General features: G+C 38.9%; 1 protein-coding gene across 1 annotated transcript in view; it reads left to right on the forward strand.

The window, feature by feature from the left end:
- The window catches only part of CRY2 (cryptochrome circadian regulator 2), a 100,998-nt gene extending 79,379 nt beyond the window's left edge, over window positions 1–21,619 (forward strand). Inside the window, exons 9-12 of the mRNA XM_053720288.1 lie at window positions 526–728; window positions 10,125–10,214; window positions 19,811–19,973; window positions 20,933–21,619. Coding sequence (XP_053576263.1) covers window positions 526–728; window positions 10,125–10,214; window positions 19,811–19,941 — 424 coding nt within the window. The 3' untranslated portion in view covers window positions 19,942–19,973; window positions 20,933–21,619. The remainder of the gene's footprint in view (window positions 1–525; window positions 729–10,124; window positions 10,215–19,810; window positions 19,974–20,932) is intronic.
- The last annotated feature ends 476 nt before the right edge of the window (window positions 21,620–22,095 follow it).

Below are 22,095 nucleotides of genomic sequence, written 5' to 3' on the forward strand. Positions count from 1 at the left end.
TTGGTTGTGTTGCAGTTATCAAAGTCTGCTAGGTCTGTAAACCAACAGCTCATATGGCCTGAATCTTAAAGGTTATTGTGATATGCTTCTTATAGAAATCAATGTTATACATTTTCATCTCACAAGGAAATTATCTGTTATTTGAAGTGAATACAAATGTAAACGTTTGTTCTTTTTATTTGGTTGGTTTGTGTGTGTGTGTTTGGGTTTTTTTGTGTTTTGTTTTTTAAACCTATAATCCAAATTACACTAAAATACAGAGTTTGAAGTCTGAATAGAGATCAAGCTTGCATTTGTAAAGCATTAATCTATATAATCAAAAAAAATGAAAGCTTGCCCTTTAGTGAGAATTTGCAGCTCATATACTACCTTTTCATTTAGGTAATCTCAAAGGGACCGGTCACTTGTGCCTGGCCTTGCTGTTGGCGCTAATAGACCCAGTGCATCTACCTAACGGAGTCTGCTCTTCTCTTTGTAAATTATGAGCCATTTTTTCCTCTAAGTATTTCACATGTTTAATTCCAGACGATATTTACCTGTCCTGAAGGCTTTTCCATCCCGCTACATCTATGAGCCATGGAACGCACCAGAATCTGTGCAGAAAGAAGCCAAGTGTATTGTGGGTATCGATTATCCCAAACCAATCGTAAACCATGCAGAATCAAGCAGGCTGAACATTGAGCGCATGAAACAGACGTATCAGCAACTGTCCTGCTACAGAGGGCTTTGTAAGTTTATTAGTAGCAAAACATTTTAATTTAAACCTCATACACTGCTCGCTCCACTTTCTTAAATTGTCATAGGAGCCATACACCAGTCAAGCTTCTTCCCTTACCATGTCAGGAAACTCTCTCCACACTTTGTACCTTCTTGTCTGTTTATGGTTCTTGTCCAATTTAACTGGATTGATAGTTTAGCTCTGTATTTCTTCTCTTACTTTGTTAAACAACTCGCATGTTGTCGGCATTGTGACTGTCAAGCAAAATTCTTGTAATTTGTATAAAGAGACTTTGTGCTTGTGTTTTGGAAGCACATTTCTTAAGACACTACTGCATTATGTAAGCTCATTGTTTTTTTTATTTACCCCGCATATCTTGCCAACATTGCTGTTTTTTATATGGCAAAATAGGACTTTTTTTTAGGTTTAAAAAGTATTTTAATTTTGAGGCAAGACAATGGGGAGTTTGTTTGGAACTTGTTGAAAAAATAGTTTTTATGTAAATAAATCCCCTACTGTTGCTGTTGTGAACCTTCTAGCGCTACCATGTTTGAATATTCTACTCTAGTTGGTTAGACATGTTTGTCTTTATGTGCACACATACGATTGGCAAATTTCTGCCTCTTCATATGTACAACGTATCTGCTGCAATGATAGATCTTAGCCCTTCGCGCTTGAACAGCAAAGTGGAAAAGTTGCTTTTAATGCATCTGTCCACAGGAGCAATCGGTTATTCTTCCATGTAACACTATTTTCACTAATCTTCAGAGTCAGAAGATCCATCAGAATATTGCAGAGGTGGTGTCTATGGGGGAATAAGTTATTGCGAGCAATATTGTAAGTTTGGCTTTTTACTCACATCGGGTTAGTGCACACATAATACAAGCACAACCCGAAACACGCAAAAGAGCTTACTTCTTGCACAGTTAAAGGGACAGTATACACCAATTTTCATATAACTGCATGTAATATACACTACTATAAAGAATAATATGCACAGATACTGATATAAAATTCCAGTATAAAACCGTTTAAAAACTTAGCAGCTTCCAGCTTAGCTCTGTTTAAAAGGTTACTGGAACACCCACTGCAAGTTGGCTATGACTTCTGCTTGATGAGCAAACTTTATCCAAATGAAAAACTTATTTTGAAGATAGTTGTCTTTTTAGATTGGTAAACAAATTGCTTCCTAAAGTTGTTTTTTGATATGGATCAAGAGATATCCTTTTCTTCCTGTCTTGCCCTTGTAGCTGTAATAGATGTGAACAATGCAGTAGTTGTGTTTTCTATCATGTAATTGGCAAGAGTCCATGAGCTAGTGACGTATGGGATATACAATCCTACCAGGAGGAGCAAAGTTTCCCAAACCTCAAAATGCCTATAAATACTCACCTCACCACACCCACAATTCAGTTTTACAAACTTTGCCTCCTATGGAGGTGGTGAAGTAAGCTTTCTACGTTGATATGCGCTTCTCAGCATTTTGACACCTGTTTCCTCTCAGAGTAGAGTGAATGTCAGAGGGATGTGAAGGGAGTATCACCTATTGAATGCAATGGTTTTCCTCACGGGGGATCTATTTCATAGGTTCTCTGTTATCGGTCGTAGAGATTCATCTCCTTACCTCCCTTTTCAGATCGACGATATACTCTCATATTCCATTACCTCTACTGATAAACGTTTCAGTACTTCTTTGGTTTGGCTATCTGCTATATGTGGATGGGTGTCTTTTGGTAAGTATGTTTTCATTACTTAAGACACTCTTAGCTATGGTTTGGCACTTTATGTATTTATATAAAGTTCTAAATATATGTATTGTACTTATTTGCCATGATTCAGGTTTTCAGTATATTTCCTTTTGTAGACTGTCAGTTTCATATCTGGGAAATGCTTTTTTATGAAATATGTATTTCTTACCTGGGGTATAGTCTCTTTTTTTCAAATTGACTATCTTTTAAATTTGCGGGCAGAATTAGGCTCGCGAGGGCGTTTATTGCGTCATTATTGACGCAAGGTTTTTTTGCCGCAAAGTTACGTTCATTGATGCAAATTCGTTGACACAGAGTCCTTCACAAGGTTGCGTCATCTATGACGCGAGTGTGTCGTTTCTGGACGTTTTTAACGCCAAAAAATATTTTTCTGTTTGTGCGTCATACTTGGGGCCAAATATTTTCATTGTATAAGACCCCATTCCTATTTGCCTCTTGCCTTTTTTTCTGTCAGAGGGCTATGCTATTTGCATTTTTTTCCCATTCCTGAAACTGCCATATAAGGAAATTGATAATTTTGCTTTATATGTTGTTTTTTTCTCTTACATTTGCAAGATGTCTCTATCTGATCCTGTCTCAGAAATCACTGTTGGAACCCTGCGGCCTGATAACAGTTCTACCAAAGCTAAGTGCATTTGTTGTAAACTTGTGGAGGTTATACCTCCAGCTGTGGTTTGTAATAGTTGTCAAGATAAACTTTTACATGCAGAGAATGTATCCATCAGTAGTAGTTCATTACCTGTTGCTGTTCCCTCAACATCTAATACACAAGATATACTTGTAAATTTAAAATAATTTATTTCTGATTCTATTCAGAAGGCTTTGTTTGCCATTCCACCTTCTAATAAACGTAAAAAGGTCTTTTAAAACTTCTCATAAGGTTGATGAAATTTCAAATGACCAGCAACATACTGAATTATCCATCTCTGATGAAGATCCTGCCTCAGATATTGACACTGACAAATCCTTATTTATTTAAAATGGAGTATATTCGTTCTTTGTTTAAAGAAGTGTTGATTACATTAGATATGGAGGAAACTAGATATTAAACTTGATATTAAAACTAGAAACGTTTAAATTCTGTTTATAAACCTCCTGTGGTTATTCCAGAGGTTTTTCCAGTTCTTGATGCTATTTCTGATATGATTTCTAAAGAATGGAATAGGCCTGGTACTTCTTTTATTCCTTCTTCAAGGTTTAAAAAATCGTATCTTTTGCCAGCAGTTAGATTGGAGTTTTGGGAAAAGATCCCCAAAGTTGATGGGGCTATCTCTACTCTTGCTAAACGTACTACTATTCCTACGGAAGATAGTACTTCTTTTAAAGATCACTTAGGAAACTTGAATCTTATCTAAGGAAAGCTTATTTATATTCAGGTCATCTTCTTAGGCCTGCAATTTCTTTGACTGATGTTGCAGCTGCTTCAACTTTTTGGTTGGAAACTTTAGCACAAAAAGTATCGGATCATGATTTGTCTAGCATTGTTAAGTTGACTCCGCATGCTAATAATTCCATTTGTGATGACATTTTTGATATTATCAAAATTAATGTTAAATCTATGTCTTTAGCTATTTTAGCTAGAAGAGCTTTGTGGCTCAAATCTTGGAATGCTGATATGACTTCTAAGTCCAGATTGCTATCTCTTTCTTTCCAAGGTAATAAATTATTTGGTTCTCAGTTGGATTCAATAATTTCAACTGTCACTGGGGGGAAGGGAGTTTTTTTGCCTCAGGATAAAAGACCTACGGGTAAATCTAAAGCTTCTAACCGTTTTCATTCCTTTTCGACAAAATAAGGAACAGAATCCTAATCCTTCCCCCAAGGAATCTGTTTCCATTTGGAAGCCTTCTTCAAATTTGAATAAATCCAAGCCATTTAAGAGATCAAAGCCAGCCCCAAGTCTACATGAAGGTGTGGCCCTCATTCCAGCTCAGCTGGTAGGGTGCAGATTAAAATTTTTCAAAGATGTAATCATGCCAGTTCCGTTTCAGGAACAGGGTCTGGGTTTTATTCAAATCTATTCATTGTCCCAAAGAAAGAAGATTCATTCAGACCAGTTTTGGATCGAAAGATTTTGAATCGATATGTAAGAGTACTAACTTTCAAAATGGTTACTATAATCGTTTTCGTTCCTTTCGTCAGAATAAGGAACAGAAGCCTGACCCTTCCCCTAAGGGAACAGTTTCCGTTTGGAAACCTTCTCCAGTCTGGAATAAATCCAAGCCTTTAAGAAAGTCAAAACCAGCTCCCAAATCCGCATGAAGGTGCGGCCCTCATTCCAGCACAGCTGGTAGGGGGCAGGTTATGATTTTTCAAAGATGTTTGGATCAATTCGATTCACAGTCTTTGGATTCAGAACATTGTTTCACAAGGGTACAGAATAGGTTTCAAGGTAAGGCCGCCTGTGAGAAGATTTTTTCTCTCACGCATTCCAGTAAATCCAGTGAAGGCTCAGGCGTTTCTGAAATGTGTTTCAGACCTAGAGTCGGCTGGGGTAATTGTGCCAGTTCCAGTTCTGGAACGGGGTCTGGGGTTTTACTCAAATCTATTCATTGTACCAAAGAAGGAGAATTCCTTCAGACCAGTTCTGGATCTAAAAATATTGAATCGTTATGTAAGGATACCAACATTCAAAATGGTGACTATAAGGACTATTCTGCCTTTTGTTCAGCAAGGGCATTATATGTCCACAATAGACTTACAGGATGCATATCTTCATATTCCGATTCATCCAGATCACTATCAGTTCCTAAGATTCTCTTTTCTAGACAAGCATTACCAATTTGTTGCTCTTCCTTTTGGCCTAGCGACAGCTCCAAGAATCTTTTCAAAAGTTCTAGGTGCCCTACTCTCTGTAAACTGAGAGCGGGGTATTGCGGTGTATCCTTATTTGGACAATATCTTGGTACTCGCTCAGTCTTTACGTTCTGCAGAATCTCACACGAATCAACTAGTGTTGTTTCTTCGAAGACATGGTTGGAGGATCAATTTACCAAAAAGTTCTTTGATTCCTCAGACAAAGGTAACCTTTTTTGGTTTCCAGATAGATTCAGTATCCATAACTTTGTCTCTAACAGACAAGAGATGTTTGAAATTGGTTGCAGCCTGTCGGAACCTTCAGTCTCAGTCATTCCCTTCAGTAGCTATGTGCATGGAAGTTTTAGGTCTCATGACTGCAGCATCGGACGCGATCCCCTTTGCTCGTTTTCATATGAGACCTCTCCAGTTTTTTATGCTGAACCAATGGTGCAGGGATTATACAAGGATATCACAATTAATATCCTTAAATCCCAATGTTCGACTTTCTCTGACTTGGTGGTTAGATCACCATCTTATAATTCTAGAGGCCTTTTTCGTTCGTCCAACCTGGACTGTGATCACAACAGATGCAAGTCTTTCAGGTTGGGGAGCTGTTTGGGGATCTCTGACATCACAAGGGGTTTGGAAATCTCAAGAGGCGATATTACCAATGAATATCTTGGAATTCTGTGCTATCTTCAGGGCTCTTCAGGTGTGGCCTCTGTTGAAGAGAGAACCATTCATTTGTTTTCAGACAGACAATGTCACAACTGTGGCATCTGTCAATCATCAGGGTGGGAATCGCAGTCCCCAAGCCATGAAAGAAGTATCTTGGATACTTGCTTGGGCGTAATCCAGCTCCTGTCTAATTTCTGCGGTTCATATCCCAGGTGTAGACAATTGGGAAGCAGATTATCTCAGCCGTCGGACTTTACACCCTGGGGAGTGGTCGCTCCATCCAGATGTGTTTTCTCAGATTGTTCAGATGTTGGGTCTTCCAGAAATAGATTTGATGGCTTCCCATCTAAACAAGAAGCTTCCCTGGTACCTGTCCAGGTCCAGGGGTCCTCAGGCGGAAGCAGGGGATGCTTTAGCAGTTCCTTGGTGTTACCAACCTGCTTATATCTTCCCGCCTCTAGTTCTTTTTCCAAAAGTGATCTCCAAAATCAGCATGGAACAATCGTTTGTGTTGCTGGTAGCTCCAGCATGGCCTCACAGTTCTTGGTATGCAGATCTTGTCCGGATGTCCAGTTGCCAACATTGGCCACTTCCATTAAGGCTAGACCTTCTGTCTCAAGGTCCGTTTTTCCATCAGGATCTCAAATCATTAAATTTGAGGTTATGGAAATTTAACACCTAGTGCTTAGTCATAGAGGTTTCTCTGACTCAGTGATTAATACTATGTTACAGGCTCGTAAATCTGTTTCTAGAAAGATTTATTATCGAGTTTGGAAGACTTATTTCATGGTGTTCTCATAAATTCTCCTGGCATTCTTTTAGAATTCCTAGAATTTTACAGTTTCTTCAGGATGGTTTGGATAAAGGTTTGTCTGCAAGTTCCTTAAATGGACAAATCTCTGCTCTTTCTGTTTTATTTCACAGAAAGATTGCTAAGCTTCCTGATATTCACTGTTTTGTATAGGCTTTGGTCCGTATCAAGTCTGTCATTAATACAATCTCTCCTCCTTGGAGTCTTAATTTGGTGTTGAAGGCTTTACTGGCTCCTACCTTTGGAGGCCAATGCAGTCTTTGGACATTAAACTACTTTCTTGGAAAGTGTTGTTCCTTTTGGCCATCTCTTCTGCTAGAAGAGTCTGAATTATCTGTTCTTTCTTGTGAATCTCCTTTTCTGATTTTTCATTAGGATAAGGCAGTTTTGCGGACCTAAGGTTGTGAACATTAATAGAGAGATTGTTGTCCCTTCTTTGTGTCCTAATCCTAAGAATTATTTGGAGAGATACTTGCATTCTTTGGATGTGGTAAGAGCTTTGAAATATTATGTTGAAGCTACTAAAGATTTCAGGAAGACTAGTCTATTTGTTATCTTTTCTGGTTCTAGGAAAGGTCAGAAGACTTCTGCCATTTCCTTGGCATCTTGGTTAAAGCTTTTGATTCATCAGGCTTATTTGGAGTCGGGTCAGGCTCCGCCTCAGAGAATTACAGCTCATTCTACTAGATCAGTCTCCACGTCGTGGGCTTTTAAGAATGAAGCTTCAGTTGATCAGATTTGCAAAGCAGCAACTTGGTCTTCTTTGCATACATTTACTACATTCTACCGTTTTGATGTATTTGCTTCTTCTGAAGCAGTTTTTGGTAGAAAAGTTCTTCAGGCAGCTGTTTCAGTTTGATTCCTCTGCTTATGTTTTTTTTTTTTTTCCTTTCATTTATGAGAAAAACGTATTTTTTTTTGGTTGTGGATTTAATTTTCTCCGCGGAATATGGCTGTTTTTATTTTATCCAACCCTCTCTAGTGACTCTTGTGTGGAGTTCCACATCTTGGGTATTTCTATCCCATACGTCACTAGCTCATGGACTCTTGCCAATTACATGAAAGAAAACATAATTTATGTAAGAGTTTACCTGATAAATTCATTTCTTTCATATTGGCAAGAGTCCATGAGACCCACCCTTTTTATGGTGGTTATGATTTTTTGTATAAAGCACAATTATTTCCAAATTCCTTTGTTGATGCTTTTTACTCCTTTCTTTTTAACCCCACTACTTGGCTATTTGTTAAACTGAATTGTGGGTGTGGTGAGGGGTGTATTTATAGGCATTTTGAGGTTTGGTAAACTTTGCCCCTCCTGGTAGGATTGTATGTCCCATACGTCACTAGCTCATGGACTCTTGCCAATATGAAAGAAATGAATTTATCAGGTAAGTTCTTACATAAATTATGTTTCTCTTTGATTATTTTTGAACCATCAATATATGAGCTAATTTCAGATTTGTCTTTTAAAAAAATAACCATTCAACAAGGGACAATAAACGTTTTCAGATTGTAATAGAACATATTTATATGGAGTAAAAAAAGTTTGCACTATTATTTATTTTGTTCCCTTTTCCTGCAGTTTAGAGTGACATTAATATCTGTAACGCTATAAATAATGATGCATGTAGCAAAATAGTTCAGTATTGCAACGTTGAAATAGCAATCCAGATAAACGTTACCTTTTATTCTGAAGGGTATACTGATCAAAAGAATTGGGCAACCTGACTAAGTGCCTTTATAGGCATGAAAGGCATAGGACATGTTTTTTAGCTTGTCTGACTTTGTATTTTTTCTGCTTTCTGTAAAATAAAAAAATTAGTTGTGGACTGTTTCTGGATTGCTCTTAAATCTCGAGTACAGGTTTATGCGAACCTACAGCCAAAGTCCCTCCGACCCCTTGATAAATGGGATTCATAATAAAAATACATTATACACCTCTTGGTTGTCCCAAATGCCTTAGAGCAGCCAAAAAGCAAATTCTGTAAGCTGCAAATCAAATAGCTGGTTTAAGCAGTTTGCAGCTTTTTAAAAACCCAGGTACAGAGTCTGCTTTTTGTCCTTTCTAAAGATCAAGGGCAAGCACAATTGTTACTCAAAAGCAAGAGGTTTTTAATGTCCATTTTAATCTAATCAAAACACTAATACTTCTCAGTAAACCCTGACCTTCAATAATCGTTTAAAGGGAGCGATTTATCATGCTGCAGCAGACAGGGGCGCACATACGCGCCCCTGTCTGCCGCAGCTCGCCTCTGGTGGGCTGAATACCCCGGCAGAATTCAGCATTGCACACGAACGCTATTTTGCACTTGCGTGCAATCCTGCCCACGCACAGCCAATCACGCACGGGCAGGAGCTGTCAATCTACCCCGTCGGAATATACTAGGTGGCGAAAGGTTAGGAAAGCAGCGGTCTGATGACCGCTGCTTGTTAAATACGGTCTGTAGGTTCTCTTGTGAGAACCTGCAGTCGTATGGGGTTGAAAGGCTTGCAAAGCCTTTGATAAATAGACCCCAAAGTGTCATGAAACACAAATGTTTTCTTTCATGATTCAGGTAGATTATGAAGTTTTAAACGGCTTTTAATTTGTCTATTATCAAAATTTCCTTTGTTCTTTTGGTTATCCTTTGTTGAAATGGATGGATGTAAGCACAGGAGCGTGCACGTGTCCGGAGCACTAAATGGCAGCTGCAAGAGCACTACATGGTAGCATTATCCACGGCCATTTAGTACTCAAGACACCTCTTCAACAAAGAATACCATGGGAATGAAGCACATTTGATAATAGAAGTAAATTGGAAATAGTTTTAAAATGATGTGCTCATTTCGAATCACAAAAGAAAAATGTTGGGTTTCAAATCCTTTTAAACTAAATTTCATTCCCCATAAAGTATTTAATTATGTGTTAAAAAAAATTGTAATGATCCAAAACCCTGAGCTTGCAATAATCTACACTGTGATTGTGTGATCAGTGCACGCGTTCACTTATACCTGTCCCTAAGTGACCACAGCAAAGGAGAAAACCTAAACATACTTAACACATTTTTAAGGAGTGCATCCTGGACTACCAAACAATGCAAACTTTAACAAAATGACTGTATTAAAGGATCTTAAAACATTTATTTTGTATGAAGATCTTTAGCAATGCAGCAATTAACTGTGCAATGCAAAAAACAAATAAATGATATCAATGTAAACCTAAACACCACAGCCCTAAAACGATATCCTCAGACCCATAACTATTAACCATAAAGCTGCTTTTGTTTTTTTAATAAATGTCAGACTATGAAATGATAGGGATAATATAGTGACTCTGTTCACCTTTTCACAATTCCTCTTTATGTTGTAGGTATTCTGGCATCTGTCCCATCATGCACCGAAGACCTCAGTGGTGCCCTTACACATACTGCCTCTAGTCCATGTAATTCTTCAGATCCAGGTAAAATGCTTCAATTCCCCTTGTTCAGAAACGTGCCTCCTTTTTTACACTTTCAGTGCTACTATGGCTATAAGTATTTAAATATCTCCAGTACATAGTTGATAGTCCTTTTTGCGCCATGCGATTTTGTTTCTCTAGGTACAATTATTTGCCTGTATCACGGCCGGGTTGTATCTCAATAAGATAGTTATTGTACTAGATTATGCTTAATGTCTCAATGCTTTTCTTTCATCCAGAAAATGAAATCATCATAATGAGTATAGAGTTTTTTTTATTTCAAAGCTAAGCCATAAAAACAGAATTTATGTTTACCTGATGATAAATTTCTTTCTCCTACGGTGTATCCGGTCCACGGCTTCATCCTTACTTTTGGGATATTCTCTTCCCCTACAGGAAGTGGCAAAGAGAGCACACAGCAGAGCTGTCCATATAGCTCCCCTCAGGCTCCGCCCCCCCAGTCATTCGACCGACGGTTAGGAGAAAAAGTAGAACCATAAGGTGCAGTGGTGACTGTAGTTTACAAAAAATAAATTTAAACCTGACCAAAATGCCAGGGCGGGCCGTGGACCGGATACACCGTAGGAGAAAGAAATTTATCAGGTAAACATAAATTCTGTTTTCTCCTACATTGGTGTATCCGGTCCACGGCTTCATCCTTACTTGTGGGAACCAATACCAAAGCTTTAGGACACGGATGAAGGGAGGGAACAAGTCAGGTAACCTAAACGGAAGGCACCACTGCTTGCAAAACCTTTCTCCCAAAAATAGCCTCCGAAGAAGCAAAAGTAATGAATTTGTAAAATTTGGCAAACGTATGCAGTGAAGACCAAGTCGCTGCCTTACAAATCTGTTCAACAGAAGCCTCATTCTTGGAAGCCCATGTGGAAGCCACAGCTCTAGTAGAGTGAGCTGTAATTCGTTCAGGAGGCTGCCTTCCAGCTGTCTCATAAGCCAACCGGATGATGCTTTTCAGCCAGAAAGACAGAGAGGTCGCAGTCGCCTTTTGACTTCTCCTCTTGCCAGAATAGACGACAAACAAGGACGATGTTTGTCTGAAGTCTTTAGTTGCTTTTAGATAAAACTTTAAAGCACGAACCCCATCAAGATGGTGTAACAGACGTTCCTTGTTAGAAACTGGATTAGGACACAGAGAAGGAACAACTATTTCCTGGTTGATATTCTTATTGGAAACCACTTTTGGAAGAAAACCAGGTTTGGTACGTAAAACGACCTTATCTGTATGAAACACCAGATAGGGTGAATTACACTGCAAAGCAGACAATTCAGAAACTCTTCTAGCAGAAGAAATAGCTACAAAAAAACAAAACTTTCCAAGATAGTAACTTAATATCTATGGAATGTAGAGGTTCAAACGGAACCCCTTGAAGAACTGAAAGAACTAAATTTAGACTCCATGGAGGAGCCACAGGTCTGTAGACAGGCTTGATTCTGACTAAAGCCTGTACAAACCCTGAATATCTGGCATGGCTGCCAGACGCTTGTGTAACCAAACAGACAGAGTAGATATCTGTCCCTTAAAAGAACTAGCTGACAGACCTTTCTCCAATCCTTTTTGGAGAAAAGATAGTATCCTTGGAATCCTAATCTTACTCCATGAGTAACCCTTGGATTCGCACCAGCAAAGATATTTCCGCCATATCTTATGGTAAATTTTCCTGGTGACAGGCTTTCTAGCCTGGATCAGAGTATCTATAACTGATTCCGAAACCCCACGTTTAGCTAGAATCAAGTGTTCAATCTCCAAGCAGTCAGTTGCAGAGAAACTAGGTTTGGATGTTGGAATCGACCTTGAATTACAAGGTCCTGCCTCAAAGGCAGCTTCCATGGTGGAACCGATGACATATTCACCAGGTCTGCATACCAAGTCCTGCGTGGCCACGCAGGAGCTATTAGAATTACCGAAGCCTTCTCCTGCTTGATCCTGGCTACTAGCCGGGGGAGAAGGGGAAACGGTGGAAAGACATAAGCTAGATTGAACGACCAAGGCGCTACTAAGGTATCTACCAATGTCGCCTTGGGATCCCTGGACCTGGGCCCGTAATGTGTAACTTTGAAGTTCTGACGTGACGCCATCGGATCCAGATCTGTAATGCCCCATAGCTGGGTCAGCTGAGCAAAAAAACCTCCGGGTGGAGTTCCCACTCCCCCGGATGGAAAGTCTGAAGACTCAGATAATCCGCTTCCCAGTTGTCCACTCCTGGGATGTGAATTGCTGATAGATGGCAGGAGTGATCCTCTGCCCATTTGATGATCTTGGATACCTCCCTCATCGCCAGGGAACTCTTTGTTCCCCCCTGATGATTGATGTACGCAACAGTCGTCAAGTTGTCCGACTGAAAACTGATAAATTTGGCCTCCGCTAGTTGAGGCCATGCCTGGAGCGCATTGAATATCGCTCTTAATTCCAAAATGTTTATCGGGAGAAGAAATTCTTCCCGAGACCATAGACCCTGAACCTTCAGGGACTTCCAGACCGCGCCATAGCCTAAGAGGCTGGCGTCGGTCGTGACAATGATCCACTTCGGTCTTCGGAAACTCATTCCCTGAGACAGGTGATCCTGAGACAACCGCCAGAGGAGTGAGTCTCTGGTTTGCTGGTCCATCTGAATCTGGGGAGAAAAATCTGCATAATCCCCATTTCATTGTTTGAGCATGCACAGTTGCAATGGTCTTAAATGAATTTGAGCAAAAGGAACCACGTCCATTGCCGCAACCAGTAGTCCTGTTACCTCCATGCACTGAGCTATGGAGGGTTGAGGAATGGATTGAAGAACTCGACAAGTGTTCAAAAGTTTTAGTTTCCTGACCTCTGTCAGAAAGATTTTCATTTCTACCGAGTCTATTATTGTTCCCAGGAAGGGAACCCTTGTGAACGGGGACAGAGAACTTTTTTCTATGTTCACCTTCCACCCGTGAGACCTTAGAAAGGCTAGAACAATGTCCGTATGAGCCCTTGCTTTGTGAAAAGACGACGCCTGTATTAAATGTCATCTAGTTAAGGTGCTACTGCAATGCCCCTTGTCCTTAGCACCACTAGAAGGGACCCTAGCACCTTTGTGAAAATTCTCGGAGCAGTGGCCAATCCGAAGGGAAGAGCCACGAACTGGTAATCCGAATGGTTTCCATTTGGAATGATGGAACTCTGAGTAATTGGTCTAGGATCTTTAAATCCAGAATTGGCCTGAAAGTTCCTTCCTTTTTGGGAACTACAAACAGGTTTGAGTAAAATCCCAGTCCTTGTTCTGTCTTTGGAACTGGGTTTATCACTCCCATTTTTAAAAGGTACTCTACGCAATGTAAGAATTCCTGTCTCTCTATCTGGTCTAAAGATAAGCGAGACAAGTGGAACCTTCCCCTTGGAGGAAGGTCCTTGAATTCTAGAAGATACCCCTGAGAGACAATTTCTAGTGCCCAGGGGTCCGGAACATCTCTTGCCCAGGCCTGAGCAAAGAGAGAAAATCTGCCCCCTACTAGATCCGGTCCCGGATCGGGGGCTACCCCTTCATGCTGTCTTGGTAGCAGCAGCAGGTCTTTTGGCCTGTTTACCCTTGGTCCAGCCTTGCAATGGTTTCCATGCTGGTTTGGGCTGGGGTGCGTTACCCTCTTGCCTAGTGGCTGTAGAGGTAGAAGCCGGTCCGTTCCTGAAATTGCGAAAGGAACGAAAATTAGACTTATTTTTAACTTTGAAAGGTCTATCCTGTGGAAGGGCATGGCCCTTTCCCCCAGTGATATCTGAAATAATTTCTTTCAACTCTGGCCCGAATAGGGTCTTACCTTGAAAGGAATATTAAACAATTTTGTTTTGGACGACACATCCGCCGACCACGATTTTAGTCAAAGCGCTCTACGCGCCACTATTTCGAAACCAGAATTTTTCGCCGCTAATTTAGCTAACTGAAAAGCGGCATCTGTAATGAAGGAATTAGCCAACTTCAGGGCGTGAATTCTATCCATGACTTCATCCTAAGAAGTCTCCTTCTGGAGCGAGTTTTCTAATTCCTCAAACCAAAAAGCAGCTGCAGTGGTTACAGGAATAATGCAAGAAATTGGTTGAAGAAGAAAACCTTGTTGAACAAAAATTTTCTTAAATAAACCTAATTTTTTATCCATAGGATCTTTGAAAGCGCCACTGTCTTCTATTGGTATAGTTGTGCGCTTAGCTAGCTTTGAAACTGCCACCTCTATCTTAGGGACCGTCTGCCACGCGTCCCTTCCGGGGTCAACAATGGGGAACATTTTCTTAAATATAGGAGGGGGAACAAAAGGTACACCTGGTTTCTCCCACTCCTTATTCACTATATCCGCCACCCTCTTAGGTATCGGAAACGCATCAGTGTGTACTAGGACCTCTAAGAATTTATCCATTTTACACAATTTTTCTGGGACCACCAAAGGGTCACAATCATCAAGAGTAGCCAGGACCTCCTTAAGTCGAGCGCGGAGGTGTTCTAGCTTAAATTTAAATGCTATGGTATCAGGCTCTGCCTGCTGAGAAACTTTTCCTGTGTCAGAAATTTCTCCCTCAGACAAGCCCTCCCTCACTGCCAAGTCAGATTGATGTGAGGGCACTACAGATAAATTATCCTCTGCGTCTACTTGCTCATTTTCTGCATTTAAAACTGAGCAATCACGCTTCTTAGGAAAGCTGGCAGTTTGGATAAAAATGCTGCGATAGAATTATCCATTACTGCTGCTAACTGTTGCATAGTAATCGCAAATGGTGCGCTAGATGTACTGGGCATCGCCTGCGCGGGCATAGCTGGTGTTGACACAGAAGGAGAGGAAAGCAAGCTATTTTCACTACCTTCAGCTAAAGAATCATCTTGGGCTATATTTTTAAGTGTGATTGTACTGTCCTTAAGCTGTTTGGACGCTATGGCACACTTCACACATAAATTTAATGGGGGAACCACCTTGGCCTTTAAACATACAGAACATAGGCTATCTGAAGACTCAGACATGTTTAACAGACTTAAACAGAACTATAATGCAATAAAAATTATTTTTGACAAAAACGTAACTGTCTCTTTAAATAATAAAAAAAACACACTTTTTTACTGAAATATGAAAAAACCATGAAATAAACATCCGATTTTAATGAAATTTTCACCACAGAGTCTTAATGCTTTGAAAAGATTGCACACAAATTTTCAGATCAATTAACCCCTTAATGCACACTTTTTTACTGAAACCTCAAAAAAACCATGAAATAAACATCCGATTTTAATGAAATTTTCACCACAGAGTCTTAATGCGTTGAAAAGATTGCACACACATTTTCAGATCAATTAACCCCTTAATGCCCAAACCGGAGTTAATAACAGTTATTAACCAGTTAACACACTACAGTACTAGCCACAGATTTCACTGTAGCCTTTTACCTTCATTAGGGATTATTTTAGCAGGAAATAAGCCTCCCTGGAGTCTTTTATGATGCCTCTTGACTCCCCACATGAAGCTGCATGGATTGAATAGGCAAAAACAACTGCACAATTTAGGCCTAAAAATTAGGCCTCCTCCCTCTTCATTCTAGAGTGGAGGGGCCTTTCTGACTAGATTTAGGTGTCCAAATAAGTGCCAGGCTGAAATTAAACCCCAAAAGTGTTTTAAAGTCTGAAAAAACATTTATAGTGAAAAACATGCTAAAAAGCAATCGATTTTAAAGCCCACAATAGTGTCAACCAGCATAGAGCCCTAAATATAAGCCATCATTTTATACAGAGTCTATTAGAAAAAAATGGCTTACCAATCCCAGAGGGAATTTCTGACAGACTTCTAGCATTACATGGTCTTGTTAGAAAAATGCCTGATCATACCTGAAGCAGTTAAGCCTGCAAACTGTTCCCCCCAACTGATGTTCTCTGGTTAACAGTCCTGCGTGGGAACAGCAATGGATTTTAGTTACTGGTGCTAAAATCATATTCCTCTTAGCAGAAATCTTCATCACTTTCTGCTGTAGAGTAAATAGTACAAACCGGCACTGTTTTAAAATAACAAACTCTTGATAGAAGAAATAAAAAACTACAACTAACACCACATACTCTTTACCACCCCCGTGGAGATGCTACTTGTTCAGAGCGGCAAAGAGAATGACTGGGGGGGCGGAGCCTGAGGGGAGCTATATGGACAGCTCTGTTGTGTGCTCTCTTTGCCACTTCCTGTAGGGGAAGAGAATATCCCAAAAGTAAGGATGAAGCCGTGGACCGGATACACCAATGTAGGAGAAAAGAGGACATTCCAATTAAAGCCAAACTAGATTAGGACCATATTCTGCTGTCCATATGGCAGGTGGTGTTTTTATAGCATCATAAAGTTAAAATGTTTTTTTTCAGAATCATTGAATGTTATCCCACCTAAAATAATGATATCTGTCTAGAAAAGACATTAAAGAATAACTTTTACACTGAATATCATTCTTTATGGCAATAAATGGTTAAACCTCAAAATTATTTTAAAAGAATTAAGGTAATATTATTTTGTTCTAAGCTTTACATAGTACAATAGTTTGTTGCGGCTTTCTCACATTTAAAGGAAAAAAAACTACAGTAGGTGCTATCACTAATGAGACCATGAGGCCCATTTATCAAGCTCAGTGTGGAGCTTGTGGGTTGTCCGTGTTTCTGGCGAGTCTTGAGACTCGTCAGAAACGGCAGTTATGTAGCAACGGTCTAAAGACCCCCTGACCCCCTTTTGCTATGCTTCTGTATACCTCTGTCTCTCCCTTATGCTGAGCATTTGCTGTTCTAAGTTCTCTTGGGAACAAGGCCATCAGATCCATCTGTTGCTGTATGTTCACTCTTGCCTTGTTTTTATTTATCATACTATTATGCAGAGAGCTACAGAATATAATGGAATGCTATAAATAAAGGATGATGATGATGATATTAAGGACTTGCTCAGGACAATATTCTAGGCCAATGAAAGGCTCTATGAAGTAATCTATTCCACCTTATCATCCAAGATGCTGGGTGACCCCAGACTGGTCAGTTGTGTCAATGTAAATATACATTTGTGCTCTTGAGACTTAAAAAAAGAATAGACTGTCATGAACCTTTACTGGGTTTTCTACCTAGCAGTGCATATCTGGGTTACTTTATATTTATTGTGGTTGATTAACTTGCCCTTGTAGGCTAAATAAAACGTCCATTAATTTTGTTGATCAAAGGGCCATTCTAGTGATAAAATGATATGCTCTAATTTGACCCAGCTGTGAGTCTAACACTGCTGATTGGATCCGCAGGAATTTCTGCTTGGGAGTAGCAGTGCTCTTTGGATTCCAGGCTGTACTTTAACTATGCGTTTAACCCCTTTGCTTGGGTTAACCACATACTTGCCACACCACTAGTGATAAAAGTACATGCTCTAGCAAAATTAGAGCATGTAATTGTATCACTATAATGGCCCTTTAAATTAGACCAATCTAAGATGCTGAAAACTGAGCCATTCTTTGGTTTTCCACCAATGCGAAGAAAGAAGACCATTTCAAGCTGCCCTTCTCACACCAGACAGTCATTCTCTAGGAGAAATGAAGATGGGATTCTAGTATGTGATTGATGTTGCATTGCATGAGGAATTATCTTGAGACACAAATATTTTGGGGCCTATCTATCAAGCTCCGAATGGAGCTTGATGCCCTGTGTTTCTGACGAGCACAGCAGTTATGAAGCAGCGGACAGACATTGCCGGAAATCAACCCGATCAAGTATGATTGGGTTGATTGACACCCCCCCTGCTGGCGGCCCATTGGCCGCGAGTCTGCAGGGGGCGGCGTTGCACCAGCAGCTCTTGTGAGCTACTGGTACAATGCTGAATACGGCGAGCGTATTGCTGGCCGTATTCAGTGAGGTCTGTCAGGTCCGCCAGACTTTCTTAAATAGGGGCCTTTGTCTTTTCCCTGACTAGGGAGTTGCAAAAACTGTCTTTACTGGTAACAGTGGAAGGAGTGAAAACCCCTTTTTCAAATAAAGGAATCACATTTCCTCTAAAATGTAAATATTTTGTGTGGAAAAGGTGATTACAGCTAGAACTTTCTTACGAGGGCTTTAATGCCTCTCGCTGACGCTGTAAATGGCAGATTTTTGGGGCACCACTTTAGAAAAAGTATGATTGGCTGTTTGTTATAAGGGGTTTTATGTATGTAGCCTTTTAGAGAACATGAAGTGAACTACCTACTCTGCTTTACTAAAAATAAGGATATCCTGTCCACCAGTATATCCCAATTTATGTCAATTTACATAAAATGCATTGGTGAAATAAGGTCTAGAACATTTCTAAGAATTTAAGGAGAGAGAGGTAAAATGGTAGCGCAATATTGCTTGTATAAATCTACAATCAGTGTAGCCAAGTTTCTACTCGCATATTATAAAACATTGATTTGCTCCGTTCACTTACACCTTGTATCATTTAACGCTCATAGCTGTCTTCCATGCAATCAACCCTTCTTTTGTATACGGAGGCTTCCAAATGTAAGCCAAATAGTTATTACAAATAATAAAAAAACATGGTATAAAAACAACTAACCTTGGGAACACATATCTGCAATACAGGTACTTTTTGGTCTCTTGTATGGCTGGTTGGGACCTACGGTAAATTGTGTCTGTGTCTGACAAATCCAACAGCTCTTTCACTGACTTAGTGTGGTCTAATCAAGGATACCATTTGCTTATTGAATTGACCTTTTTAACAGAAATTTTATTTAATGGTTACCCCACCTGGCCATCATTTCAATTAATATTAAGCTTAAAGGGACATAAAACCCAAAATTCTTCTTTTATGATTTAGATAGAACATACAATTTTAAACAACTTTTCAATTTACTTCTATTATCTAATTTGCTTCATTTTCTTGATATCCTTTGTTGAAGAAGCAGCAATGCACTACTGGGAGCCAATAACACGAGGCATTTATGTGTAGCTACCAATCAACATCTGAGCCTACCTAGGTATCCTTTTCAACATTGGATATCAAGAGTACAAAACAAATTATGTAATTGAACTATATTGGAAAGTTGTTTAAAATCACCTGCTTTATCTGAATCATAAAATAAACAAATTGGGTTTCATGTCCCTTTAAAATTGGCTTATATTTTTGTCAATGTTTGTTGCATGAATTATGAAATCAATTTATAAGATACACACAATCGCAAATAAAAGAGGTTTTTATTTTAGGGGGCGCCAAAACACTAAGATTTTTTTGTTTTGTTATCAATTGATGTTAAATTATGCAATTAGGATTAAAAATGATTGAACTTCCTTTAAGTTTTCCATCACTTTAAGTCTATAGCACTGCTTAGTTCTTTTATTACAACAATAAAACAGACTATTTAATATCCCTTTATTTAAATAGTTATATGCAAGCAACATAATAAAAAAATGATCAAACACAACAGAGCATTTCATTTTGTTTTTGCGCTTTTGTTCCTTTAAGATTAAAAACTGATCTCAATAAGATACCACAATATCCTACTTTACATATTCTTGTTTTATACTGTTATATATATGTTCCTTTGTCTATCGCCTAACTTATCAATGTACTTTTATTTGATGTATTATTTATTAAACAATGTGTATTTCCAGCATCCTCAAAACAGTCTCTGTGTGATTTCTCCTTCCCTAAACGGAAACATCAAGGCTCAGAAGATGATCCAAATAAAAAGCCAAAAGTCCAGACCCTACAGTTTACTGAATGGCCATCCAAAGATTTCTAAGCGTGGGATTATAGCGCTGCATGCGCTCGCAGGTGAGGCCTGGAGTTCTGCTAATACACACATGGAAGAATTGCCTGATTTATTTGTGTTAATGATGATTATAATAATACATTACTGATGTCTCTGCTTAGGAAGAGTGTATTATTCATAACCAATAATAACAGATAGCTATATTGAAGGGTAAACCAGACAGCAGAAGTGTGTGTCATTGTCCTCAGAAGAAAGGTATTTTTATTTTTCCTGATCCCTGTTGCCACTTGAGCTGGCACTGCTGTAGAACAGATCACTTGGCCCACAATGCATCTCTGGCTCATTAACAAATGGTGCAGAACGCTGTAGCAATTTAATGTAGAACAGGAGGGAAATGTTATTTTGAAGAAGAAAACAACACTAGTAAATAAGGTTAAACCCTGTAGTTAATGCAATAACCGGATTCTGTTACAGATAAATGTAGTTATAACACCATGCAGATGTGCTTAAAGGCCACGCAGAAGCATAATTAAAATATAAAATAATTAAAAGGATTGTAAAGAATTGTAAAGGATTGTATAGGACCTATATGTTTGGAGTTGCTATGTCGTGCAAACATAGCAGGTGCACCGCAACTTCAAGTTATGAATTCTTTTTGAACGATTTGAGGCCATTGTATATGTGGTCTGGTTTTATCTGAGAGGACAGCAGGTGGCAGTAGTTCCCTATAGGTGCCGTACCTTGCTAGTAAAGGTTTATTTTCTCAGCTATACAAAGCTATGATTGGAGAAGTATTGATTGTCTGTTGTGTGAGTCAGTGATGCTGGCCACTTTCACAGTGTTCTGTGAGTAATGATGAGGTTATAGCTTTAAGTGATGGTAAATGTAGTTTATACATTTTGAGTATGTAACCGTCATGCTTTTGTAAAGAAAGATTCTTATTTGTTCATGTTTAAAACGTTATAGTTTTTTAATAAATATTTATAATCCTGTTTTTTCATGTGATCTACTCTTTTGACAGACCATATCGAGCATGATGGGAGACCCGTATTCTAGTGTGCGCTCCAAGGATTGCTGATCTGCCTCCTCATGGATTGAATTACTGATTTGAAGAGAAAATACATTTTTTATCCCCCATTACCCCACATTGATCAATGCAAAAGACAGAAATCCAAGTACAGTCCTGATTGCACGGTCTTCATACAGTTTTACGAAGATCACCTCTTGTGTATTCGAAGCATGAAGGGTGATTTAGTGATGATACCAAGTGTTGGGGCACATTTGTTAATCCATGGCACTAAACTATAGACCACAACAAAAATATTACATATTCCTGCTTTTATTGATAGGCTGCAGAATATTCCTACTTATCTAGGTATAAAACACCTGCCTGGCACTTGGAGCACTGGAACCTATTGAGCCAAGTTCCAAAATAAATTAAATATTATTTTAAAGCAGCTTGCTATCTTAGTGCACCTTAAAAAAATCTCTAAAATTGTTGTCAACATGACCAATAGAGCTTTTGCCGGCAGTGGCATATGTAATATTTAGAGCAGTTTCATAAGGTAATTTTTAAATTATTTTGTATCTTTAATGAAAGCCGAAGTGTTAATATTGCAAGATATTGGAATGAAACCACTGAATATTAATATGTAAGTGCTTTATGTAAATATGACAGTATTCTTATCATAAAATAATTTTAAACAATCTTCAGAGTCTTGTTATTTTTTATAATTCGACTTTACTAGAGAATTTGTTGAAGGAATCCTGCTATTGTCTATTCTGATGATGTTAAACAACTGATATTCATAATACATTTATTTTTTAATATATACCTTGAAATCATTTCTGTGGTTCAAAAGAGGGTTGCAAAAAATTTACTAATTTTCTGTCCAATAAATGAAGAGTGGTTAGATTTCAAAGAGCCAGTGAGGTTCCTTAAATGTGTCATGTTATAACCCCTTTTGTAATGTGATTGAAAGGAAAGCAGGCAATCAAACCATTAGCTGACTTTTTTGTTTTAATTTATTTTATACAAATAAATTAGTTTTATATATATATAATTATTATTCTTTATTTATAAAGCGCCAACAGATTCTGCAGCGCTGCCCATGGGTACAAGGATAGAAGTACGACGGAGAAACAATACAATAAAAGACAAAATTTTACAGACAGATGCAGGGG

This window comes from Bombina bombina, chromosome 7 (genome assembly GCF_027579735.1).
Source record: "Bombina bombina isolate aBomBom1 chromosome 7, aBomBom1.pri, whole genome shotgun sequence".
Taxonomy (NCBI): domain Eukaryota; kingdom Metazoa; phylum Chordata; class Amphibia; order Anura; family Bombinatoridae; genus Bombina; species Bombina bombina.